The sequence below is a fragment of the Pseudorca crassidens genome, chromosome 3 (genome assembly GCF_039906515.1).
Source record: "Pseudorca crassidens isolate mPseCra1 chromosome 3, mPseCra1.hap1, whole genome shotgun sequence".
NCBI classification, from domain to species: domain Eukaryota; kingdom Metazoa; phylum Chordata; class Mammalia; order Artiodactyla; family Delphinidae; genus Pseudorca; species Pseudorca crassidens.
In genome coordinates this window covers 40,637,854-40,665,779 of record NC_090298.1, presented here as the reverse complement: position 1 = coordinate 40,665,779, position 27,926 = coordinate 40,637,854, and the positions used below count along the sequence as shown (strand labels likewise).

Here is a 27,926-nt window from a genome sequence, read left to right as displayed (position 1 = left end):
ATCTGTGAATGACAGCCATTGCCATACCTGAAAGATCCATCTTCGTAAGTGCGCAACATGGAAGAAGCTATTCTGCACCAGCCATATATACATATACTATCCCCCACCCCGATAGTAATTATTGTTACCATTTTCAATTGTAATAGATAGCAGTGAGGTTGTTATGGAAAAGGAAGGATGCTAGTAGAACTTACTATTACATGAGTAATACATTCATTAATTTGTTTTCATCAAACATTAGTTTGTAGAGTCCCATAAAATAGAGAGAGAAAAAAGTTTAACTCTACTGAAGAAAAAAAAAAAGGTTAGCATCTGTTAGTCAATATGTTGGCTCATATAATGGTTTATAAAATAAACAAACCAAAAAATCCAGAGTGGGACTTTTGTCTGTAGTTATGTATTCATCCAATAATATTTCTGGAGTCCCTATACACCAGGGTAAGACACAGTGTGTGTGGGAGGGAGATGTAAGAAAGTGGCCCTATCGATGTTAAAATGCCATGTTTATAAGTTCGCTGATTCTTGGATGGTTTTTCTAGACTTAATCTAGTAAACCTTTTGCTTCCCTAGGACTCTCTACATCCTGGATAAAAGGTAATAAGGATGAAGGTTCATAAGTAGTAGGACAAGCCTAATTTTATTCTTTCTAGGTTCCCACAAACCTACTTTTTCGGATTAGAGGTAAATGCTAGAGGTTTATGTTCTTCTTGCCTTTAGGAAAACATTTAAATATTACAAGTCAACCACCACTGTTGCTATTTCTTGATTTCTGAGAACACCTTAACTTAAAATCTCTGCAAAGAAGAGACTGTCAAATGCTGAAATAATGCATGCATTATTTCAATACTTATTGTGATTTTCTATGTTTTAGATACCTAAACCATAAAAATAAACTACCATATCGACTCATTCAATGCTATAGGTACAAAGGGGGCATGATATTGCTAACTCTTGGGATGAGTAAGTAGTATTGTACCGTTTTGGGTGCAGCTGTCTGTGCTTAGGAGCAGTGAACAAGTCTTTTTATAGGGTGGTTTGATCACTTCAAGCAAATTAAAGGTGCAACAAACTCTTCAGGCATAAGTCAACAACTAGTTATCTAAAATCTGCTCCAGTGGATTGAGTAGTGAGCCCCAAAAGATATGCCCAAGTCCTAATACCTGAAACCCGTGACTATTACCTTATTGGAAAATAGGGCCCTTTGCCGATGTAACTAAATTAAGAATTTCCAGATGAGATCATTCTAAATTGAGGGCAGGCTCTATATCCACTGAAGGGTGTGCTTTAAGAAACAGAAGAGGAGAAGACACTGAAACACAGGGAAGATGGCCCTGTGAAGACAGAGATTGGAGTTATGCTGCCACAAGCCACCAGACGTGAGGAGAGAGACATGGAACAAAGGGTCCCTCAGAGCCTCCAGAGGGAACCAACATTGTTGACACCTTAATTTTAGACTCTGGCCTTCAGAACTGTGAGAGAATAAATTTCTGTTGTTTTCAGCCACCCTGTTTTGGGTAATTTGTTACCACAGCAGCGGTAAGGAACTAATGCCTCTACTAAATAACTAGTGGAAGTCATTATTATTATTACTAGTGGTAGTAGTAGTATAATTTTCTAAATGCCTCTCCATGTTACTTTGATAAAATCTATTTATCACAGAGAATAAAAGGCTTTAGATACAAACTGAAGAAGATAACATAATGACATAACTCCGAGGCACATATGACTTACCTCAGAAGATGACCACCCACTTGAGTACAGTACAGGAAAACCATCTGATGTCATGTTGGGGAATGAAATTGACAGCTTAAGTTCTGGCATTGGAAAATGCCCACTTTTTCTAATCTACAGGGGAAAAAAAGAAATGTAATCCTTTCTTCCTCTTTCAACAGCAGTTTTTTTGTCTTACATAGGATTTTGGTTCTTAATTGATGAATTAAGGTATGAAATATTTTGAAAGCCAAAATGAATGCAGAGGGTTTATGGCACTGTACAGAGAATTGGCATAATTAAACAAGCAAAAAATAAAGATGTTTCATGGTCAGTGGTCATATGCATCAGCTAAAATCATATATTGGTCCTTCACCTTCCCAAAATGAGTTAATTTTTTTTGAGTCAATTTACCATGCTCATTGTACTTTTCAACACACCAGTCTTTTTGGGGGTGGAAAGGAGGGAGAACACTTACTTGATTCACTCAGAACAGGTGAGCATATTTTTGTTTGCCTCAACCCAGCTCGCTATAATTCTCTGAGCCCACAAAGTCATTTCTCACCCCAGCTAGATGGTATCTGCCACAACGGTACAGGCAAACCAGACAGCCATCTGCTTCCCTTCACAATCCTGTCCCCAGCTAGGGTTGTTGTGTCCCTGGCTGTTGGTAATCCAGTCCGAGGAGAGTCAGACTGACTCTCATTTCAATTCCCATCTCTTTTATCCACTAACCTAAAATTATCACTTCACATCACATCCTGCCATCAATGGCGATGAAGTGCATAGGGGAGGAAGTCTGGGTGAGATGAAGTTCAGCAGGAAGCTGGACTCACTGTCCAGAAGTCCTCGCCTGCTTAGGAGAAGTGCATTGAACTGGGCCAACCAGGTGCAATCCCCACCCCCTCTTCTCCAGGTCCTCAGCCGTCTCCTTGGCCCTTCTGTGCTGAATTCTTAGCCGAGCAGGGTGCTTCTTAATCTACAGAGACAGATGCCAGGAAGTCCAACTGGCCTCCCTACCTGAGCCTTCTAGACTGAGAGCTATTCAGATCTGGAGCTGTTTTCTGTGGTTGCTGAAGATTGAATGCAACCCTTAACCCTGGAATTCTGGAGATTCCTGACCACCTGTGCCTGGTCTCTTAACCATGCTCCCTGACTCTTATCTTCTAATTGTAATATGCCCTGGGCTTGCCTGGCATGGCCTCCCAGTCTAATTCCAATTGTTTTTCAATATTTAGTCAGAAATTGGGTATTCTGTAATGCACACTTATTCTTTCTGATTAAAAACAATGTTCCTTATAGATACATTGGAAAATACTGAAAAACAGTAAGTTTCCTACAATTCTATATTGGTAACATTTTAGTGCAAAAATTACCTTTTATATTTGCATATTATGTATCTTATAAAATTTGTATCATATAAAATATGAAATTTGGTGTCCCATTTGTAAAATTTATTATGTCATGGCATCTTCCCATAAATTTAGAGACTCTTTGAGAATATGATGTTTATTAGCTGCTTAATGACAACCACAACATCAATATTTATTGTTGACTGTTCCAGACACTGCTAATTTTCTCACTTGCATTATTCCCTTTAATTCTGTTAACAGCCCTATGAGGTAGATTCTCTTATAATCCCTGTTTTATCTATGAGGAAATAAGGTTAGAATGAGAATAAAGACTTCCAAGGTCACTGAGCTGGTAGAGAGCAGAATTAGGTTTTTCTTTTTCAACTCCAAAAGGTGCCCTCTCAACCATTATAATAGCTGTCTCCCCATGCCCAGGTTTTAATTTTTAAACTAATATAAATAACATTGTTAAGAGTATCTCTGGGTATAAATCTGTTTATACCACCAATAATTTCCTATGGGAAATTTCTAGCAGTAGAGTTACTGGGTCTCTCTCTTTTTTTTTTTTTAATTCCATTACTCCAATTTTAGATTTTACCCTGGCAAAGTAATCAGAGATACAAAAGATTTATGTTCAGGGATATTCTTAACAATATTATTTATATCGATATTATTTATAATAGTTTGAGAGTACCTGTTTCAAGTCCGGACCCTAAAAAGTGACAATTCATGAGGTTCTACAACATTCAAAGTCTTTCCTTCCCTTCCTCCCTTTCTTCTTTCCTTCCTGCCTTCCTTTTTTTCTTTCCTTCCTTTCTTCCTTGTTGTTTGCTGAATTCTCTAATCCAGGAAAAGCAAATGGGACTTGAAAAACTGGGTAGCCTACATTTCAAAAATTTACCCCAGTAGTAGAGTGACTGGCATTCATACTAACTTCCTGGGTATAAGTTGCATAGGCATTTCAGCAAAGGGCACAAATAAAAACAATGAAATGTTCTTGAGAGTATTCATCTATTTCCACTTTGTAAGAGAATTCCCTTTTTTCATCGTTGCCAATTCCCAAAGAGATTGAGACCATCTTCACCTCTAATAATGCTGTATTATTTCATGCTTTTGAATACAGTTTTAAATCCATCGTTTGAATTGGACTCTCTTTTACTTGCATAATATTAACTTGAGTCTGTGTCTGTAAGTAGGCAGTACCTAAAATGACAGCCTGGCTCAGCTCCATAATTACTTATTATAATGGTTAGGAAAAGTGTGTTATGAAGAGTTCAAAATTAGAAATATAATTTCTATTTAGAAATGATAGAAATATCATTAATAGAAATATCAAAAATAGAAAACATCATTTAAGGAGTCGATAGTAGGAACACCAGTAAGTTATGGTATAATACATACGAAAGGTAGCAAGGAGCAGAATAAGATACAAATTTATTTGTTGAGTAGGGAAATTATTACCAAGACAATCTGAAATAATCAATTTCTGAAATAGTCATGTTATTTTTTAAAAAGTGCTTTTCTCAGTTATACTAAAAAATGCAAATAAAGTCTACATGTTTATAGGTAGTGTCTACTTGGTTCCCTATTTTTTCTAGGAATTTATTATAATTAATTGTGTCATAAGGAAATTAGGGACTTGAGTCTTTAAAGTAGCTTAAAAGTATAATTATCAATTTCAATAAAATTATTTTAAATTAGTGAAATTATAAAGAAAAATATGCTAGAACATAGAGATTAACTGTTGAAAAAACATGTCTGTATGTGTCTGTTAATACTTTTATTTAACTTATAAGCTTACAAATAACTCTTCTACAATACTAATTTAGAGGTAATTTCTTACCAAGTAGAAGATATTAATTTCATTTCCAATGTCCTCGGTAGAACTAATAATTTCAGGGACTGTCTCGTTGGCCGCAATTGAAATATGGTATTCACTTGCAGAGCTTAAAAGAATTAATTGGAAAAAGAAAAGTAAAACACAACAAGTTTAACTTTTACTTGACCTCACTCTTTCTTTCTTTATACCAGGTAATTCCACAAAAAGTACTTACAGAGATTTCAAATCAAAGGCAAATTCTTTTACCCTGAAAGCTAAAGTTAAAACTTTGAGGAGGGTGCGAAAGATTATAATTTAATTCCATAGTTACTGATGCTAAAATATGTACAGTTTTTAAAGTAAAAGTTTCATTGTTACCAAGTGAAAAGTTTTCATTAATTCACTAATATCATATACATTTAGTAAATAATCAGGCTAAAACTTGGTATTTTTAATAGTGCTGAATTTAAATAGATTTAAAAAATGTGTTACCTTTTCACAACTTAAAGTTCTATATTTACTGCTAAATTTAAAAGTTCAGTCTTTTTCATACAACTTCTCCATGTTCTTTGGATGAACTTGGTAGAATGAAATGTAATATAAACATATTTAAAAGCAGTACTTCAGTTTAGAGAAGACACATAAGAAATATTTATTAGTTTAAATAAATGAAAAATTCTTGGGAGAAGTCAGTGTACCAAGAGAAGTGGAAGCATAAAAATAGAAAACAGCCAATAGAATTAAAGGCTAAGAAACAGAAGCACAATCTACATGTATATCATACAATCCTTTCATTTTTGTCATCTGTTATCAGCAAAAGGAAAGTGCCATAGGAAATAAATGAATAATATGACAAGACTCTTAGACTAAACTTGCCACAGATTCTTGTACTCTTTGTACATTGTGCACATGTATCTAGCAAAAGCCTTGAGTCCTGCTTATACAAATTTGCCAACATGTGTGGTGTTTGGATAGATCAGAAGTTCTTAGGAAAAAGGATGGTTTATGAATAATGGGAGAAATAAATAGCTCTTGTCAATGAGCAATAGTTTAAACTTGAATGTCCAGAATGGGCAGGCTAATCAGATCCCATACAATGAGAATAAGAGCCAAGAAATATGCTGGTGACCTCTAAGAACATCGCCTTTTGTGACGGATTTCTGAGTCTTCACCTTGCGTTTCGGAGTTAAGACGGGACTGCTAATGCAATCCAGTATCATTAGCACCTCACAGTTTAGATTATCTGGGATGCTGATTCTCAATTTTTAGAGTGCACCAGAATCACCTGGAGAGTTTAACACAGATTTCAGGCCCCCTCCCACCCCCCCAGAATTTCTGATTCAGTAGGTCTGGGGTGGGGCAGAGAATCTGCCTAATAAGCTCCCAGGTGATTCTGATGCCCTTGGCCAGGGAACACAAGCTGAGATCCACCGGGCTATAGGAAGCATCAACATGAAAGTGCGGTGTTCTCCTACCTGTAAAACTGTAGACCAACTTCATATTTTACAGGGATGGAAACGTTTACTTCATTATCGAAAAGGGCTTCAGGTGGCTCTTCACTGTCACTAGAAAACATACAGCACAGTTGGACAAATCATTAAACCACTGACTATTTATAGACCTTTCTAAGCATTTGAATGAGAAGCTTATTTTGGCAGCTAAATAAAGCACACACACAACATGTGTGGGATCCTTGATTTTTTAAAAATTTCAGTGTGGAGAGGGAGATCAGAGATGGGTATTGTTAAAAGTTGTCGAGGTGATTCTGAAGTGCAGCGAGGGTTGAAAACCACACTGATTTAGAATGAGGTTTCTCAAACTTCTATGAGAATAATGATAAGTATCCCTGGGTCAATGGTTAAATACACAGATTTTGGGGCTTCTCTCCTAGAAAAATATGGATTTAGTAGGTCCGAGTTAGGACTCATGAATTTGTGTTTTTTAATACAAATCACACAGGTGATTCTTATTTATCACAGATGAGGCCCTTGTGAAGAGACATGCCTAGGATCACACAGCTGAGAGTAAATCTGAAATTTTTTGTCATTTAATAGTCTTTCTATACCTTGTACTTGATGATTGTATTATTTGTTGAGCACTTATTCCCCTGATTTTAGTTATCGTTTCAATTATATATTATGTAAATGCATGCACATATTTTATACGTACATATACACACACATATCTCATACTCCTCTGTCTTACAAAAGAGTACGTCCAAATAATATAATAGTAACCAACACTGGCTCTGGGGCCAGAGTGCATGAAATTGCTCTTGGACATAGACCCACTTTGGGAAAGTTATTTAATCTCTCTGTGCCTTGGTTTCTTCATCTATAAAATGGGGGTTTTACCATTATATTCTTTTTTTTTTTTGCGGTACGCGGGCCTCTCACTGTTGTGGCCTCTCCTGCTGCGGAGCACAGGCTCCGGACGCGCAGGCCCAGCGGCCATGGCTCACGGGCCCAGCCGCTCCACGGGCATGTGGGATCCTCCCGGACCGGGGCACGAACCCATGTCCCCTGCATCGGCAGGCGGACTCTCAACCACTGCACCACCAGGGAAGCCCTACCATTATATTCTTAATAAATGGTGAGTACCAAGTGTAAAATACTTAACATTGTGCCTAGGACATACTCAATAAATATTAGATTTCATTATTATTATCACACACACCTCTCTAACAAGTGACTAAGCACCTAGCATTTTGTCTCACAGAATGGGCAAAGAGTACCCATTAATGGCTTTGCTTATTCCCAAGTGTATCAGCGGCTTGGTATGCATGATGGGGCAGTGAAGGCAGCTCCCTGCCCTGGGCTATAGATGTATGTGTGATTGGGCTTTTGCTGTGAACGGTCCCGTTCCACAATGCAGCTAAGTTAATATTCCAAAGAAACAGCTCTGTATTTATGACTTCACCCCTCAAAAACTTCTCTGGCTCCTCATGGCCTGTTCAACTAAGAAAAGATGCCTCATTTTGAAATTCAATACTTCCTGTAACATGGTAAGATGTACACTCACTGTAACATAGTAAGATGTACACTCCGTGTTTATCTTCCATTACTCCTTTATGTATTCTCTATATTTGCACTAAAATGGGTCAGCCAATATTCCCCCCAATAGATCTAGTGGTCTACCTTTGAGTTTTTGCTCAAGCTGTAAATTTTGCCTGAAATGTTCCATCTAACTACCGACCAACCTCTCTGAATTGCTACCCATCCTTTAAGGTCCTTCCTAATTATAACCTCCTTGATAAAGCTTTCTTGGATTCTCATTGCCAAGCAGATGTAATTTCACCCTCCATTAAGTCTCTGACACACGGCTTATAATTCTCTAATGAATTTTCCTTGTTCTATCCTGTATTATAATAATTTAAATACTAGTCTCAGTCCCCTACTGTAATATTCACCCCATGAAGAGGTTCATGCCCTTATTTAATTTTATATTCCCTAAGTGACAAATTCAATATTTTGTCCATAATAGACCTCAAATAAATATTTGTTGAATTGAACTGAATTGAGCATACAGAATTAACTCATCTATCAATTCATTTTCTCACTTATTCACTACTCACTAATTCATTCATTCTCACTCTACATTTATTTAGTGATTATTAGACTTTTTTTTTTACTGGGGAATAAAATAACAAATGATAAAAGTTTATCTCAAGTTGCTTATGGTCCAGTGGATAGTTATACTTAGAAGAAAGGTAAGCGCTATTTCAATTTCCTTATTAGACTTTTGTTATTTTTAGTTTGTGTATTCTACGCCATTTCAGAAGCTTTGACTGATTTGAATAAAATTTATTAAACTACAAAAGGGTATCATAAACCTTTAAGTCCCTCTAATGATTCAGTTGACCTTGATGGGCAGTCAGTAAAAGTTTTTAAATTAGAAAAGCCTGTAAAATTTTAAACGGATTTAAATGCAATTTGGCAGATATAAGTGACGTGTGATTACAACATATTTTATAGCTCATAGAACCAATGATTTAATCCAGTTAGGTGTATTATGTCTATTAAATGAAAATTTCTTTATTTTGCTGATTATTCATAAGGATGTTTTTGTGAAGCAAAGGGGTTCACTGCCTTCTACTTCTACTGATCCCATAAAAGCTGTAAGAAGTTCTAGTCAGTCTATAAAACAACATATTTTAAATACATGAAAGAAATTATATGCATGCATACACGTACACTCAAGCACACATAGGAACCAACCTTGTTGTACTTAAATGAATAATCACATTTTCCATGAGATAAGATGAGTTAAACTGAAATAATATTTTGAATGTTACCTATAAAATAAAAATATCTTTAGTAACAGATAAAGAAGTAGAATGTTTGCTTTGATTAAAACATTAAATTATATAAATGATATTTTATCATGTTACCATTGTCTACCAGATCACAATCATAAACAATGTTATTATGAAATGGTCATAATTAAAGCCTCTTTAAAATGGAAACTTCAAGTACCAGCAACCATCTATATCTATCCATTATAAAATAGGGGAACACATACTGAATTCCATTGATTTGATAGTATAAAAAAGTTGTGGACCTTTAAGGAATAACAAAAACAATATAAAACAAAATAAAAGGCTTGGACATTTAAAGTAAACTATAAGAATCATAACTTAAAAAAGCAGTGAGTTTTGTTTATAAATTGCAGAATTAAAACAATATCCAAGACAAGCTGGAAAATGTTTTTGTTTTACTGACACTCAAATACAGGAAGTAACTTACTTTTGAGAAACTACGCCTGAACACATGTAATTCATGGCTCTTTATAAACACCAACAGGCAGAACAAAAACTAGATTACTCATTGAAGAAATATGTCATCAGCAGAATTCTAGTCCAAGAGGCCTCATAATAATGCTTACACACCCAATAATGTGCTGAGGTATTTTGGAATTTGGGCCAGCAAAATTGATAGTTCAAAACGTACAATTAATAAATGCTACCTAAAATTTTATCTTTGTGACTAGACAAGATTTGATACTTAAAGCTCTTTTATTCAATTTAGGCACCATTTATAGAATTCAGGGATCTTGAGATTTGCATGGTCGTACACTCTAATGTGTGGAATTTTCTTCTCCCACATATTTTTTTGAGTTAGTTTTTTAAAAAATAGTTCTTCTAAGAATCTGAAGCTCTATAGTTTTCTTCTTGCTTTGAAATAGTAATCACAATTCCAGCAGAAGCTTTATTGGGTGGGTCCAACTGCCAGAGTCTCTCAGTAAGCTCCTGTTTCCCTGACTGTCCTTAGCCCTCTGACTGGCCTGGACATTTGTCTTGGCATTCCCGAGGAGGCTTCAGATGGAGGGAAGAGACTAGCAGAGAAGCGGGGCTGAAGAAGCTGCCTATGCATATTGACCTGATTCTGAAATGCTTACACTGCAAATCTAAAAATATATTCTAAGTGTAAAGCCCATGTAAAAATTACTTGCACGTTATCTTTCCATCTCTCTACTGATGACAATGACACACTTTGAGTAAAGCTTGTGCCCTAAGCACCAAAGAATTGCTAAAGAAAGGAAGAGATGGTTAAGAAATTATTAAGATTTCAATGAATGTCTCCAATGATTGGGATATAACAGAGGGTATATCATTATTCTTTAGGAAATAGAGATAATTCCAAGGTTAATTGAAGTGGTCAAAGGAAGGAGTAGACATGAGTTGACATTCCTTATTTCCATGTCAAATTAGAGGAATTAGGAGTGTTTTTTTTTTCAGAAGTGATGTGTATTTTATAGATTTGTAGGGAAGGAATGCAAATTCACAGTATATTTCATTTGAGATAGTCAAGAACAGACTTTATGATGGGGTTCCAAAAGTAAATTGGTACATCTAGTTAGTTCTATAAGCTAAAATGGACATAGAAAATACTTATTGAATTTAATGATAATTATTATGATTCGTGGTTTGTATCCTAAATCACTAGTAACCATGCCACATGTGTTAAGTGGAAAGGCCTTTTTGAATTCTCATTTGCAAAAAGAAGAGCTAAAAGATTTCATTATTGATAATTTGTCATTAAGGATTTCACTATAGATAGACATCTGCCATTTCCAGATGTCCAAACCAGTGTTTGTCAACTTTTTAGGATGTGTGTTAAAGATGTCAGGGATCTATTTTGAAGTCTTATAAAAATATTATAATCTAAGAAAGTTGAAGTAAATATTGGGATAGTATTTCTCTTTTTTTGTTTAAGTCTATGTCAAGTAAATAAAATACCTTCTTATTTTAATCATTTTGATTAATTAAAGATTTCCCTCCTTAACTCAATAGTGAATAAGGAGCAAATATTCATACCGAAAAGCAACGTTCACTGAAAATACATGCAAATACCATGTTTATCATTAAATGAGATAATTATTCTCTGCTGTTCATGGAAACAAATATTTCTTTATTTTATTTTATTTTATTTTTTGATTTATTTATTTAATTAATTTATTTTTGGCTGTGTTGGGTCTTCATTGCTGTGCATGGGCTTTCTCTAGTTGTGGCAAGCGGGGGCTACTCTTCATTGCAGTGCGCGGACTTCTCATTGTGCTGGCTTCTCTTGTTGCGGAGCACGGGCTCTAGGTTCGTGGGCTTCAGTAGTTGCCGCACGCGGGTTCAGTAGCTGTGGCTCACAGGCTCTAGAGCATAGGCTCAGTAGTTGTGGCACACAGGCTTAGTTGCTGCTCGGCATGTGGGATCTTCCCAGACCAGGGATGGAACCCGTGTCCCCTGCACTGGCAGGTGGATTCTCAACCACTGTGCCACCAAGGAAGCCCACAAATATTTCTTTAAAAAGAGATGAAAGAACTCTTCTCTCTTCTATTCAATTAGTATGGTTCTAGGCAGGGCAATTAGGTAAGAAAAAGGAATAGAAGGCATTGGATTGGAAACGATGCCTCTATTTGCAGATGACATGATCTTATATATAGAATATCCTAAGGAATCCTCTAAAAAAAACTATTAGAACTAATAAATAATTCCAGCAAGATTGCAGGGTAAAAGATCAGTATAAAAAATGTATCTCTATGCATTAGCAATAAACAATCTGAAAATGAATTAAAAGAAGATTTCCATTAAAACAGCATCAAAAGGAATAAAATGTTTAGAAATATATTTAACAAAGGAGATGCAAACTTGTATTCTGTAAACTACAAAACAGTTTTGAAGGTAATTAAAGGAGATCTAAATAAATGGAAAGACATCCCATGCTCATGGGTCAGAAGACTTAATATTTTTAAGATGGTAACACTCCCCAAATAGATCTACAGATTCAATGTAATACCCACCAAACTCCCAGCTGGCTTTTTTTTTTTTTTTTTTTTGCAGAAACTGACAAGCTGATTCTAAAATACAAATGGAAATGCAAGGGACATGGAATAGCCAAACAATTTTGAAAAAGAAAGCATAGTTAGAAGACTTACAATTCCTGATTTCAAAACTTACAACAAAGCTATGGTAATCAAAACAATGTGGTACTGTCATGAAGATAGACATATAGATCAATGAAATACAACAAAGATACAAGAAATAAACCCATGTGTTTATGGTCCACTGATTTTCAACAAGAGTGCCAAGACAATTCAATGGGGGAATGAATAGTCTTTTCAATAAATGGTGTGGGAATATCCACAAAGAATGAAGTTGGACTCTTTACTTACACCATACACAAAAGTCCATCAAAATGGATCATAGATCTAAATATAAGGGCTAAAACTGTAAAGCCCTTGGAAAAAACAGGAGTAACTGTGACTTTGGGTCAGGCAAAGTCTTCCTAGATATGATACCAAAAGTATGAATGACAAAAGAATAAATAAATAAATTGGACTTCATCAAAGTAAACACTTTTGCACTCCAAAGAATACCATCAAGAAAATGAAAAGACAACTTACAGAATGGAAGAAAATATTTGCAAATCATTTCTGACAAGAGACTTGCATGTAGAATATACAAAGATCTCTTACAACCAAATAATCAAAATAATAGGTAAACAACCGTTTACCTATTTTTACCAATTAAAAAATAGGTAAACGATCTGAATAGACATTACTCAAAAAAAAAAAATACACATGGCCAATAAGCACATGAAAAGATGTAACTTCATTAGCCATTAGGGAAATGCAAATCAAAACATCAATGAGATACTACGTCACACCCACCAGGATGGCTATAATAAAAAGACAGGTAGCAACAATGTGGAGAAATTGGAATCCTCATACATTGTTGGCAGGAATGTAAAATGGTACAGTCACTTTGGAAAACAGTTTTGCAGTTCCCCAAAATGTTACATTAGTTACCATATAACTCAGCAATTCCACCCCTAGGTTTATATCCAAGAGAATTGAAAACGTGTGTCCATACCAAACCTATACACAAATATCCATAGAAATATTATTTATAGCAGCAAAAAAGTGGAAAAAACCCAAATGCCCATCAACTGATAAATGAATAAAATTTGATATATTCATACAATGGAATATTGTTTGGAAATTTTAAAAAAATGAATTACTGATAAATAGATGAAACTTGAAAACATTATGCTAGGTGAAAGAAGCCAGTCAGCCCGTCACAAAAGACCACATATCGTATGATTCCATTTATATGAAATGTCAGAATAGGCAAATCCATAGAGAAAGAAAGTAGATAAGTGATTGCCTGGGATTGATGGAGGCGTTATCGAGGAAATAAACAGCAGTAACTAGTGATGCATACAGGGTATCTTTGTGGGGTGTGAAAATGTTACAGGATCCATTGTGGTGATGGTACACAATTCACAATTTGGTGAATATACTAAAACCCACTGAACTTTAAATGAGTGAATTTTCTGGAATGTGAATTATATCTCAGTGAGGTTATTTTAAAAAAAGAGAAATGGAAGTAGAGTTTCTATACAAAATTCTAAACCAACTGGTTTGAAAGATTCTTTTTCCTACAGTAGAAAAGCCTACTATGTAGGCGACACTAATACCAGAATTTCCCAGCTCCATTTATCATATAAGCTGTAGAGTAAAAATTCTTAATTTTGTCCTGGTGTTTGAGTTTGACCCATGCCGCAATTGCCTTTTGATTTCAAGATCTCACAATTTTGAATTCAATCTTGTTCATCTATGTCATCCTAAACTACCACTAGAAGGATTTATATATTTGGCTTTGAGCAGATTATTTTTCATATCCAATTGCCACACGTATTTTCTATAATCTGCTTACCATTTCTCCTCTTCTTAGGAAAGGATATCCAACTTTACATGTGATATTATGATTGGATTCACAACTGTCTTTTTGGATAGCCTAGGAAGAGAAAGTAAACAGAATTAGAGCAGACACGCAGGTGAAATACTTGACCTTGATGGTCTAGAATTTTCCCAGCTGAGCCTTAGACTGCTTTGCTAGGATTTGTTTCTCAGTATAGTTGTGAGAGTCACAGCATTCTGGGATCACTTGTCCCACAGCCCATGGAAATGTGAAAACATCACTTCGGTTAAGGATGGCTGTAGGATGAAGTGCATCACACCAGCCTGTCTAGATCTTCCACTGAAAAATGGGAGTACTAACAGCATCTACCTCACAGGGTGAATAGGTGGCTGAATAACCCACACATACTGGACCGACACATGGAAGCCCACAGTGAATGGTCGTCACTGGAGGAGTGGGTAAGAGCTTGAGTTCTGACCTGGAAACACCAGGATTTAAACTCTGATTCTACCACTGTTAGCTTTATCCTTTTCAGGACTCCTCACTTCTCTCGGCCTGATTTTCTGTCAAGTGGGGTTAGTCGAACTCTATCTCATCAAATTGAAAATGACCTTGAATATGAGACTCACCAGTATTTTACATACCAATAAGAAGGAAACAATAATGCTGCCTGTTAAATTAACACAGCAATTGTAAAATGCAGTTACAGAAATGTTAAATTGTGAAAAAAGGGGTTGATCTTAGAATCTCTGTAGTATAATAATACCTACGTACAAAGGAATTAATGAGAGTTAAATAACTATGAATAAGTAGAACTTGTAGAACAGTTTCTGACACATAATATGACTCAGGAAAAGACTGCTATTATTATTATTACTACTGTTGTCATTAATAGGAGGAGAAGAGAGGCCTTGTTGATTTCATAGCTCTGCCTCGCTGCCAAGGCCATGAAGTCATTTGAAGAAGATACAATGATATTTAATATAGTCCTCTTTTCTGAGAAGAATTCAGTGGTAATATTTTCCCAGCATCAATTTGCACATTTGGATTTTTAATTAACATTCTTTCCTGAATCTAAAATAGGTGGTAGTATAGGATGGGTAAACAAGGTCCGACTGTATAGCACAGGGTATTCAATATCCTGTGAGAAACCATAATGGAAAAGAATATGAAAAAGAATATGTGTATATATATGTGTATAACTGAGTCACTTTGCTATACAGAAGAAATTAACACAATATTGTAAATCAACAATACTTCAATAAAATAAAAAAAACTATAAACTTAGAATAGTACCTATCAGTAATAAATGTTTATTATTATAAAATAAAACAGGTGGTAGTAATATAGGACATTTTTAAAGCCTATCTTAGTATCATGTCCCTAAGTGATATCCTAATAAATGGAGAGAAATGTCAGTGAAAATCTGAATTTATAGAAACTAGACAATTAAAGTGTTTAATATTGTATATAATAAGTGTATTTGCTTTTAATATGAATTATATATATTACTAACTCATATATACTGAATTTTAATTCAGGGGAATTCATTCAGAGATCAGAATTAAAAGCAAAGTTCAAATTTGTAAGTATTAATTAATCCTGATAGAGCATCTTAGGCAGCTGTATGTTATTGCCAAAATAATAAAAAACTTCTGGGGAATTCCCTGGTGGTCCAGTGGTTAGGACCCGGCACTTTCACTGCCAGGGGCCTGGGTTCGATCACTGGTCAGGGAAGTAAGATCCTGCAAGCTGCGTGGCATGGCCAAAAAAAACAAAACAAAAACTAAAACAACCTTCTGTCATGACAATGAGACATAATCATTTAATACAACTCTCTTGCCAGATTAAGGATTGTGCATAGAAAAAGTAGGGAATGGTACCGATTTTTTTGCATGTAAATATTTTGTTATTATTCAGCACATGTATTACTCCTTCTCTGCCCTTCTGTTAAACTGTTTTGACTTTGAGTGTTATGTTTATTTTTTTTCTTGACTCAAGTCTCAGTTTCAGTGGTGTAAGCCTTCTGTGAAGCATAAAGTTTTTTCCCGTTGCAGAGCACAGGCTCCGGACACGCAGGCTCAGCGGCCATGGCTCATGGGCCCAGCCGCTCCGCGGCATGTGGGATCCTCCCGGACCGGGGCATGAACCCGTGTCCCCTGCATCGGCAGGTGGACTCTCAACCACTGCGCCACCAGGGAAGCCCATGCATAAAGTTTTGGTATATCAGAGATCCTCTCCTCATACTGAATCCAAGAAGAGTCGTAGAGCTCTAAAGAAATATATCCAGACAAAGCTTTTAAAAAAATCTTGGTCCTTTCACCATCAGTGAGTACTAATTTTGTACAAAATGCTTTCTATTTTAAAATCAATGTAATAAAAATTTACCTCAGTAGTATGAAAAGTAGGTTCAATGTGTGAGTATTACAAGAATAAATAAATGTAAAACTAAAAGTTTACCTCAATTCCTGAAAAAATTAGATTTGGAGAATAATTCACTATGGTTCTGGTGTTATAGGCACTGTCCTCTTTATTTTTGACTGTGAGGCTAACATTGAACTTATCATTGTGGGACCTGACAATAAGCAGGCCCTTTTCTGTGGTGGAGACATCCAGGGCGAGGTCCGAGATACATTTTTCCTTGTTTCCACAATCTTTGGCAAAGGGAATCTGAAATGTTCACAGAAAAACATTTTTCAAACTTTAGCTAGGCATTATTGAAAATTACCTATGAACTTGCATAAAAGAAATGACATACTGCCGAAAGAAGAAAATCATAAAGAGAATAGATTTCACTGCAGAAATCATAAGGAATTTTTACAGTTGTTCCTATAATTGATAGGGGAAAATTATAACCTTTACTTTTGGTTATAAATTCTTCCATTCCTTTAAGGAATGCACAGTTTTCACAGATGTTTTTCAGTGGCTTTCGTCTGCCAGAGTAGAACAGTTTCAAAGAAATAAGTCAAGTACTCTACAATCCAAAGTTACGAGAGAACACTGTAACACTCACCTCTGATTATGAGATTTTCTATTTAAAAGAATCAAATACTTAGGATCATAATAGCCTCAGTCAAGAGGGTAGAAAATGAGCAAGCCACATAACTGGGAGCTTCCCTTGACTCCTTTTCTTCATTAAGCCCTTCCTCTTATCTAATCCATCACCAAGAACAGTCCATTCTACCGCTGTTCTAAATATTTCCCACAGCTCTCCTTGCCTCTCCATTTCCACCACCACCTCTAGTCCAACCCATCTTATTTCCTCCCTAGACTAAAGTAACAGCTTCCTGACTGGTCTCCCACACCCACTCTTGACTCCCTCCAATCATTCTCCACTGCACAGCTGAAGTAGTCCTTAATCCAGTGCTATCAGTGAACCAATTAGAACCAACAATGGCATTCCATGGCTCCTCAAAAACATTTAAAATCTGTGCAGTGGCACAAAGTCCTGGTGATCTGGCTCCTGCCTGTGCCTCCTGCCTCATCCCACATGACCTTCCACCCTTGCTCTTCAGCTTCAGCCATGCTAGTGATTTTAGTTTAGTTCCTTTTATGCCTCAGAACCTTTGCACATATCCCTCTGCTTGGACCACTGCTCTTCCACTTCCTAGGCTTCAGGTCTCAAATGCAATGTCATAAGTTCCAGGGAGTGGCCCTGAAACACTTCAGTCTAGCAGAAGTTCCCGTTGAGCTCTGGAAGTTCTCCAGAGCATGTGCTTTAATTACTACCTAATACCTATTTCCTAGGTTAGACAGTAAGCTCTGATGTCTGGTATATATAAGACACTCAGTAAATATATTTGGAAGGGAGAAGGGAAAGCAGAAGATAGGTGCGGGGGAAAGCTAATTCTCCACCACTAGTGATTCCTCCATTGGTGCCACACTTGTGATCCCATCCTTTTATCCACTCACTAACTCTTTCTCAGGGGTGGGACAGTAGACTGTGAATTTGGAAGCAAAAACTAGGTGAACACAGCTCAGTCCCTTCCTGTCTCTTCTGCTCTTGGGGCGGTGGTGAGCTCATGGGAAGCACACATCTACATTTCCATTCTGCAAGTTTTACAAGGTGGGCCCCCGGAAAGGCCTGAGATTGCTGGCCTGAGATTGCTGAGCACTGCTAATGACCTATTTGGTTACCTGTGGTCTATGCCTGGCTCCGTAGGAGGACACCTATTATACCCAAACCATGCCCTGCAACCCAGTGTTCATTAATAATAAAGGGGAGTTCCAATTGGCCAACCCATGTCTTTCTTTCGATTGGTCCTAAGTTTTGGGGCGATAAAAATAGGTGTCATTTATAAGTTCCCTTAAACTCCAACAGTAGGAAGTTAGAAGAATTGGGAAAAGTCTAGAAGAGTCTAATTCATTTTTTTTGTGTGTGTGTGGTATGCGGGCCTCTCACTGTTATGGCCTCTCCCGTTGCGGAGCACAGGCTCCAGACGCGCAGGCTCAGCGGCCATGGCTCACGGGCCCAGCCGCTCCGCGTCATGTGGGATCTTCCCGGACCGGGGCACAAACCCGTGTCCCCTGCATCGGCAGGCGGACTCTCGACCACTGCGCCACCAGGGAAGCCCTAATTCTTTTTTTAATTTTTTAATTTTTTTATATAATATAATTGATTTAGGCTTCTGTGTATACATCTGTTTATGTGTTTCAGTTTTTTTCCCCAATATATCCACAAATAAGTATTCTGAATTAAAAAAAATCTGACTTACATATTCATGTACTGAATTTGGTAAAGAATCATCAAGAACGGGCCCATTTTCTGGATCGGTAAGATTAAAATCCAAAGTTATTCTCACAGAGTCCCGAAAGTCATGCTTGTCCTAGAGGTGAAAACATAAAATATGTTATCGGCATCATATTAATTGGATGTTCTGACCTTGTCATGGCTTCCTTCTTCTGCCCTGTGGGCCAGGCTCACTGGACATTCTTGTGTACCTGATCTGACATATGACCTGATGAGGCTTTTGCTTCACTGGAGAGAGACTGCCCTTCTACCTCGACAAGGGACGCTGCTAGAACAAATGCAGAGGCTTCCTATTGCGACCAGTTGACTCACGTCCAGCTTCTCAGATGGGCCTGCTGGAATGATGGATAGGTCGTTCTTGGCCATGTCAGGATGTACCCCTCAAAGCTACTTACATAATAATATCCTTTCTCTTGAGACCTAGAGCTAAAAATCACTGTGTAATACTTATAGGAAAGTCTCTCAACTTCAAGGGAGCAACCCTTCTTTAAATTGAGTTGCATTTCATTAATATAATATATACCTTGAGTTGTAAGAACTTTATATGTGAAATGATATGAAAATAATATGGATGTGATAAACATTGTTTATACTATCATCATTGACAGCCATCATTCATGACATATCCAGAATTATGAGCTTTATACACATTATTGAGAATTATTTCAACAATCCTCCAAGATGCATACTAATTACAGTCTTTATTTTACAGATAGAAAACTGAGTCTCTAAGAGACTAAACCACTTTGTCAAAATTACTCAGAAAGCGAGGAAGCTGGGATACAAATTCCATCCTGGCTGACTCCAGAACAAATGTTAAAGTATCCATTAAAATCCAGAAGAATTTTGGAAATTTTGAAACTAGTTCATTCCTTTTAATCCCAGTGCCTAGATATAGCTAGATACTAAATTTTTGGAGAAACATATACTACAGTGCTTTTTAAGCAGGTTGGAGGCACTGCATGAAATCTGGTTTCATGGCTTTTCAAATCTTATCCCAGTTCTAACTCCTAAATGTTCAATTCTGATGAAACAAATTAAAAAAAACCCTCCATTTTTATTTTTCTAATCATAAATTGACTTCAATGTTGACCAAATAAGCTTATTTTGACATATGTCATGGGGAATATTGACTTGAAAATCACTGAGGAAGAGTAAACATGGCACACCAGCACGCATGTCTTCTGTCATTTTCCTGCCCCTGACTACAATACTTTCAAAATATGGAAGATGAATGCATCAAGAGTACAGAAATAAGTCAGAGGTGGGGCAAATAGGCCTATTTCATTTAAAATTCCAAGATCATGTTCAAGTCTGTAAGTCTCAGTCTCCGTTAACAAAATCAGTGTTTTCTCAGTACATCCATTCTTCTTTTCTTCTTCTTTAGTGTCATGTACCTTTTAAGAAAATGTTTAAGAAACTCCTGTCCCACATACACAGTGACCCGATAAAATACATTTAAAATGGTTCAAACTGGCTTATCAGCCATCTCTAGAGGTTCATCATTTGCTCTCCAAGGCTCCCTCATCCACCAAAACAGGGACAGGTAGCACAAAGTCTACAGATGATAGAAAATACCAGATCTTTTTCCTTTAATCTAAAGTCAAAGAGTGAAACACATAGTTCAGTGGACAAGAACAGACCCTGGAATGCATATGGCCCAACAGTTTCCCCTCAGGGCATTTAAGCACTTCTGACGGACAAGGCCCACAAAAGTTCAACGAGTTAGATTCTAACTTGTTGTTAAAGTTCAAGTTGAAAGACAGAAAGAAAGAAAGAATGAATGAAATGAATAAATGAATGAAATACAAGGTCTCTATCAACTGGTGTACTGTGCCTTTTGATGTTCCATAATATAGGGATATTTGATAGCATACACAGGGAAGATGAAAGATAGTTTTATGAAATGTATTTGGAAATTAGAAAATCAGACCTGTGATTTTCTGATAAAAGTGAACAAAGTCTAATTCATGATTTGCACTTTGAAATAAAAGTAAGATTGACTGACTTGAAATAAGACATCTATATTTTTGATTTGGAACAAGGCAGCTATTATATATGATTTACTTGCCAACATGTAGAAGGAATGCTTAGTGCATTCTGATTCTCGAACTGTGATGTTTCTTTGAATCTTCCTCTCTTGAGTTCCAGAGAAAAAACTCCGTGATATCTGTCTTAGAGAATCTAGTGTGATACGGTATTGCATATCTATAAAAATAAAAAAAGAATAATTGACAGATATGTTCATTTCAGGTGATTTTCATATGATCCAGTTCATTAAATTAACATTACAGAAAAATCTCTTGGGCAATCAGTCGACAAAAGTTCTCTGTTATTCAGCATATCCATACTACTGTAATACAATGTATTTGCAGTCATGAAGATAACCTTGAGGAACTCTATAGAACTGCTTTCTGAGTTCACAAGGCTTTTAATGTTTAATTACGCTTATTTTAAAATGTATATGTATGTTTACACACACACACACACACACACACACCCCTACATACCACCTAATTTCTTGTCCATGCCTATGTTTACTGGGTTTTCACTTAATTTTTTTTTTTTTTTAGTGTAGAAATGTTGGATCCCTGATTAGAATATTCGTTATGTTGTATTTCAATAGAGAAAAAAATACATTAGTGACATTTTAACCTATTTTATAAAAAATGTCATTTTAGACTATGTTCAAAGGATATAATAATATAAGCCTAGTAAATAAGTTTAACAAAATAAGCATACCACAACGAGCAAAACAAGTTAAACCTTATACTTTCTATGAAGGCAACAATCTTTCTTACTTGATTGCTTAATTACTACACAAAAATAAGACAAATAATGTTGCATATGAAAATGTTAATTGTTATTTTACATTCCTATACCTCATTCATCTTCCAGTCAGAGGTCCACTGCAGATCATAAACATGCACATATAGAAAAAATTTAGAAAAATAGATTTTAAGGATGAGGGGTTTTTCTCATTCTACTTGTATTTGGTTTGCAGAGTAAATTACCTTTCGGCAGCCAATGGCCTTCATAGTTTTGACTCCAACATGTTTCAATATCATTAAAAACCGCTTTAGAAATTGTGGAGTGCAGGAAAAAAGGGGATACCCAGGCTGACGTGATGTGCCTGAGAACACACACGGAATCTGTCTGACACTCAAAAACCAGGGTCACCTCCTGACTGGAGCAAAGGAATCTCAGGAAGGTAGGGTGGCTGGGCAGTCAGGTCCTCTGCAGTACCAGTCTTACTGGAGAGAGCCCAGTTTCCAACTCTGCCTCTCAACTGGTGTCTCTGTCTTTCTTTCTCCTTAGCACTTGACTGTTCACAGTCAATAGGAGAGCCAGAGGGGAAACATGGAATCCAGCTGCGGAAGGCCACCAAATATAAGCATGTAGTTTCTGCTCCAGAATTTACTGGGTTCCATAACCTATTCCTTCTGCAATAGAATTTTTTTCAAGGTTCAACCTGTTTGCAGGGGCAAAGGTGATGTGCAGATTCCTATCATCGAGGGAAATAAAAAAAAATATCTCACTGGATTTCATCATGCAGGAGCAAATACATTGTCCTCCTGCCCCAAAGTGCTTCTGTATATACGACACTTACCAGCTTCGTAAACCCTGTCTTCTTTGGACTTCAATTTCACATCAAAACACACTGTGGCATTTATGCATACTGTTTCCTTTCCCTCCACGCGGCAGTTTTTCTTTTGAATATTCACTTTATTGGGTTCAAAATTCATGGTCACTTTAACTACAGCCACATCTCGGGACCTGCAAACACATAAGCCATGGTGATGACTCACACATTTTTACATTTAATGCATGCCATCATTTTGGCAGTGCAAAGTGAGGGCATCCAAGAGGATTCTTCTTGGTGTACAGTATGGGCTCTCAGGACTCCTTTCTCTCTTGAATCTTTGATATAGAAGAAATTGGAATTGATGTTCTGAAGGCACCCAGGTTATTCTGGAACCATGTTAGGCTTTGGTTTCTGAAGGGTAGCAGAATATGCAACCCTAAAATATGGTTATAGGAGTTTAGGACAGGCCACCCCCAAACATGCCGCTTTGGTAATATTGATTTTGAGCTGCAGGCACTTAAAACACAAAACATGCAGGGAGAGGCTTCCTCTGAACTCTACTTACTTACTTAAAGACAGATCCTCCAAAAGAAACTCAGTTGTCATAAATCTCTACCCAGGAGTTTCATCAACCAGGGAAAATTGACTCATTACAAGAGAGGAGGTTGCAGTGGACACCACACCCAGACAAACTTTGTTGCAAACCATCTTACCTCCCATCTATTCTCCTGAGGGCCTATTCATCTTTCCTAAAAAAAATCATTTACTCTCCCCTGAGGCCTACAGCCCCCTCCCCTTTCCCTATTAAGATGATTTTTAAGTGTGAATGCTAAGCTACCTGGGGAAGCTATTCATTTTTCCCTGGGATCTCCCATGTATACATGAGGTATACGTGTTAATAAACTTCTGGGGTTTTTTTTTTTCTTATTTGTCTTCTTTTACTACAGTCATCTCAGCCAAGAACTCAGAAGGGTAAAGGCAAAATTATTTTTCATCCCCTACAATTTATAGGCCAAAGACCCATATTGCCCATGATAGAAAAGAGATAAAACCAAGCAACCAGGTGCAACCTTAGAACCAAAACCATATTTTCGGCACTTTTGAGTTTGCTCCCAATCTGGAAAGAGTCCAGAGGCCCCTGGACATCGTTTCTGCACTATTAATACTTGTCTGTTCTTCTTGTAGGTTCAGCCTTGTCCCTGTTTCTGAGAAGGAGAAGCAGAATAGCATTTGAAGCGCTGTGCTAGGCACACATGCTATTTATTATTCATTTAAATTTTAAATTAACTTTCATAACAAGACATGTTATTATCTCTCTTTCATATGTGAGATAACTGAGGCTCTGAGAGGTCAAGTATATTTTATCCAAGGTCAAAAGCTGTTCAGAGGGCAAAATTGGGATTTTAAACCCAGTCTTTTTAGTTCCAAAGCCCAGTGATTTCCAGTAATCTGAAGTGAGAGCAGAGTAATACAAAATTAGGCAGAGTATACGGAGCTTGACGCTAATGCCTTAGAATAAAGCCAGCATAATTGTTGAACACCGTTATCTGGTTTCTGCCTTGTAACCAGACTGGCTCTTTAGAGCTAGGTATCTTGTGAATACATAGGTCCCTGCTTATGCTTTTGCGTTTGAAAAGAAAAATTATAGTTATTTTTCTTTTAAAACAATTTACACATAGAAAATATGAAAATATAGTAAAGGAAACAAAGAAAATACAAATCAGTTGTAATTCTATCATTCAACAATAATCACCATTCATATACATATATATGTACGTCTGTATAGAGAGAGACGCATACACACACATACATGCATAAGTATACACACACACACACACACACACACACACACACACACTGGCCCATATACATATACAAGCATAAGTACTTTAAAAACATAATATAATAAACAACCTTCCAATATTTCTATTTTTCTGAGAACATTATTGTTAATGGCAGTATACGATTCCAACATATGCATGAACCATAATCTAGTTACTCAAACCTCTCTTACTGGATATTTATCTTACCTTCTTCAAAAAAATATCTATAACCTACAGCACTGTGATTACTCTAAAGACCACACATCTTTAACCATAGACTATATCTTTAAAAAATTATTAGGAGGTAAAATGAAAAAGTATGAACATTTTAAGGCTTTTTAACACTTCAGTGACAAATGCCTGCTAATGCGTTTTAACCAGTTTACTGTTTCACCAGCAACGAATGAGTGAATGAGCGTGTCTAGTTTCCTGCTTGGAAGTTTGGATCCTCTGGGCATGAGGCTGCCTTGACCACTCCCCAACCCACATCTCCTCTCTGCCCCACGCAGATCTTCACAGTGTCTGTGGCTCAGTCTACCCACAGGATGGGGTTCTCCCATCTGCTCCTGGATGTCCCTGACTGCTGGGTGGGCCTATGTTTATCACCTGCCATCCATATCCACTCTCAATCCCTCCTTCAGCATTGAAAATCTTGGTCTTCACGTTGCAGTATACTGGTTTAGTCCATTTTGCTGGGCGACAACAGGGACCCAAGTCTGTCATTCTGGCCCCTCGATGATAAAGCCTTGACTGGGGACAGGAAAGTCCAGAAACAAGTTTTCAGGGCTTTGTAAGAAGCCCTTGAGACAAAACTGGAGAATAAAAATCGTCCTTAAAACGTATGTATATTTTTTGGGCTTCCCTGGTGGCGCAGTGGTTGAGAGTCCACCTGCCGATGCAGGGGACACGGGTTCATGCCCCGGTCCAGGAAGATCCCACATGCCGCGGAGCGGCTGGGCTCGTGAGCCATGGCCGCTGAGCCTGCGCGTCCAGAGCCTGTGCTCTGCAATGGGAGAGGCCACAGCAGTGAGAGGTCCGCATACCGCAAAAAACAAAACAAAAAAAAACCTATGTATATTTTTTAATATACAGGGGTGAATACAATAAATATTCCTGGGTAAAGATTATCTTAATGAATTAATCCAGGATTAACAGTTCGAACAAAAACTAAATGTTCTCTTTGTTCCCGAAACTGGTGACTTCTGGTCTGGAGCCTTGGTTTCGGGTGGGCTCCCCCGAAAGTCACAGCCATTGCTGCCCAGCATTCTCCCCTCCTAGGCATCACCTTTCAGTTTTCCTTTCCCTCTACTGTACAGTTAAAAATATTTTTTAAAAAACACAATGGTTACTCTGCATAGTTTAGTGTACAACTTTTATTTGACCATTAGTTCTCAAGGATTATCTTAAATTATGACAAAGTCATATTTTCCAGTCTCTATCTTCACCTCTTTCACAATTTTCTTTACTATCCTTCTACATAAAGTTTGGCAAAAGACTATCTGAATTGCACTAAACTAATGATTAATTTGAAAGAATCAACATGTGGACTTTCCATTGAGGCACATGGCATAAATATTTTTTTATTTATTAAATCCTTCCTTTATATGTCTTAACAAAGTTTGCAACATATTTCAAAATTATCACACAAATTTCTCGTTAAGGTTATTGACATTTTTTAGTCACATTTTTTCAAATAGAACCTTCTTGAAATCATGTCTTATTAACTAGTTAAAGCTAGTTATTAATGCTATTAATTAATAATTTTATTAATAAGTTAATTGATTAATAAAATGGTATTAATGAATATATCTGACGATTGATGAGGATTTTACAGTTAACTGAAACTAATTTGGGGATGCAGGCATTTTAAAGGCTGAGAAAAGATATTACTGTAGATGCTTCTGTGCTTGACCAACAATGTAAACATAATCAGACAATGGTGCACAAATGTCTAGTTCTATGTGTTAGGTAAATGAATGAAGAGCTAAAAGCTTGTAAGTAACTTAAATTTAGGGAAAGTTTCTTGTTTATATACATCCTGTATGAGGCTCACTTTTCCCCTATGCTTCCCTCCAAGCAGAATACTTATCTTAGTGACAATTACATAATAGATACCCCAATTAAGTGTTGATTCTATTTGTTCCTTTAATATGGTTTCTCTATTTTTAAGATTTATCAACTTCTCAGATTCCCAAACTGCATAATTTTTATCTGAATAATGGAGCACAAAAAGAAACAGACATTTGGTATATAAATTCTTATCATACTCTGAGCTCTGGAACTGTTTGGAAAATATTATCATATTAATTGGATGTTATTCAAATACATACCAGAAGAGGGCAGCACCACCAAGGCCCCCAATAGTGACATCAGTCAGACCGTCACCATTTAAATCCATTTCTCCGTGGATAGACTGGCCAAAAAATTTCAGTGTCTCGCCATCTCCCCCTGATGGAATACGCTGTGAAAATCCCAGCAGAGAGTTTTTAATGTCAGAAGAGTCTCTTCAAAAACAATTTCAAATAAATCTGAGAACTTGGATTGGTTAACAAAAAATTAAAATTAGAGATCTTTTGGAAACGTGCCCAAGAGGCCCCTCATGTGGAGACAAGAGGAATTACTCAGATATTCCCAAAGGATATTCTTTTTATAGTGCAGACAAAATCATTTCAGGGTTATTGACACCAGGGAGAGGGGAAAATATTATAATAACGTCATCTTGTCCAATCCTCAAGGAAAACATTATGAGTAGTTGGCTCTACTTTCTAGTTCCTGTTCAATTCCATTACACAGAGATATTTAAAGGTGCTGTAAACACAGCATACAAGCAAGAGGGGGAGTACAAAATTATCCTAGGGTCAGTTTGGGGTTCACTGAACTTTGAGGCTGGGTATAAATAATACATGCTATCAAATACATTTTTCAATATGCAATCTTTACTGTCTGACAAAAGTGGTTCTGAAAGTCAAGAGCATAATAGACTCAGTTTCATTCATATGTATCCACAATGTTGGGAAGGCACAATGAATATGGAGTTCTCGAAGACTGATCTGTGCACATTACCACACATAATATGTTTGACATCTGTACTTCCTGACTTAGCTTGGGTTCAAACTGATAATATTTTAATAGAACCTGATGGCAGGGAAACCCAACTGACAGACACACCCTAAACTCGGGATCTCCTTAGCCATAGTTAATACAGCCTATTTCCAGTTACAAAAAACCATGAAGATTTTTAACAGAAGCAAATCACTTATTAAATGGATAGCAGTGTCATTACGGAAATATGCCCTTTATTTTGTTGTTTCACTATTAAGGTCATTATGACTTTATGAAAAATTAAGCACAACTTCGCAAGACATGAATATATTTTGAGAATTCTATTGACAACAGAACCGAAGAACAATCAACTGTAAAGAGAAATAATTGATGTTCTGATTTTCTTTTCATGTTATGTAAGCTAGAAAAGTAGTGAATTCTATTTTGTTTACAAGTAGCTGTTCAATGCCTAATTAACTATGGTTATGTAAAAACAGACAACTACATTAGAAGAATTCCTTTAAACTCTTTTACTTTTATAATGCATGAAACACTTCTGTAAATGGACATTTTTCTCATGTAGGAAAAAGTTACATTTATGTATTAGAGCCATTAACTGACAATAAATTTAAAACAAGAACAAAAGAA

The 27,926-nt window shown here is 36.6% G+C and overlaps 1 protein-coding gene across 3 annotated transcripts in view; it reads right to left on the bottom strand.

The window, feature by feature from the left end:
- The window catches only part of ITGA1 (integrin subunit alpha 1), a 171,724-nt gene that overhangs the window by 15,393 nt on the left and 128,405 nt on the right, over positions 1-27,926 (bottom strand). For all 3 annotated transcript variants that reach the window (XM_067730653.1, XM_067730654.1, XM_067730655.1), the window contains 10 exons: positions 26,567-26,697; positions 22,438-22,604; positions 20,899-21,035; positions 18,793-18,903; positions 16,538-16,747; positions 14,093-14,173; positions 9,099-9,175; positions 6,357-6,446; positions 4,906-5,008; positions 1,732-1,845 (listed from right to left, as the gene is read on the bottom strand). In XM_067730653.1, the coding sequence (XP_067586754.1) occupies positions 1,732-1,845; positions 4,906-5,008; positions 6,357-6,446; positions 9,099-9,175; positions 14,093-14,173; positions 16,538-16,747; positions 18,793-18,903; positions 20,899-21,035; positions 22,438-22,604; positions 26,567-26,697 (1,221 nt within the window). The remainder of the gene's footprint in view (positions 1-1,731; positions 1,846-4,905; positions 5,009-6,356; positions 6,447-9,098; positions 9,176-14,092; positions 14,174-16,537; positions 16,748-18,792; positions 18,904-20,898; positions 21,036-22,437; positions 22,605-26,566; positions 26,698-27,926) is intronic.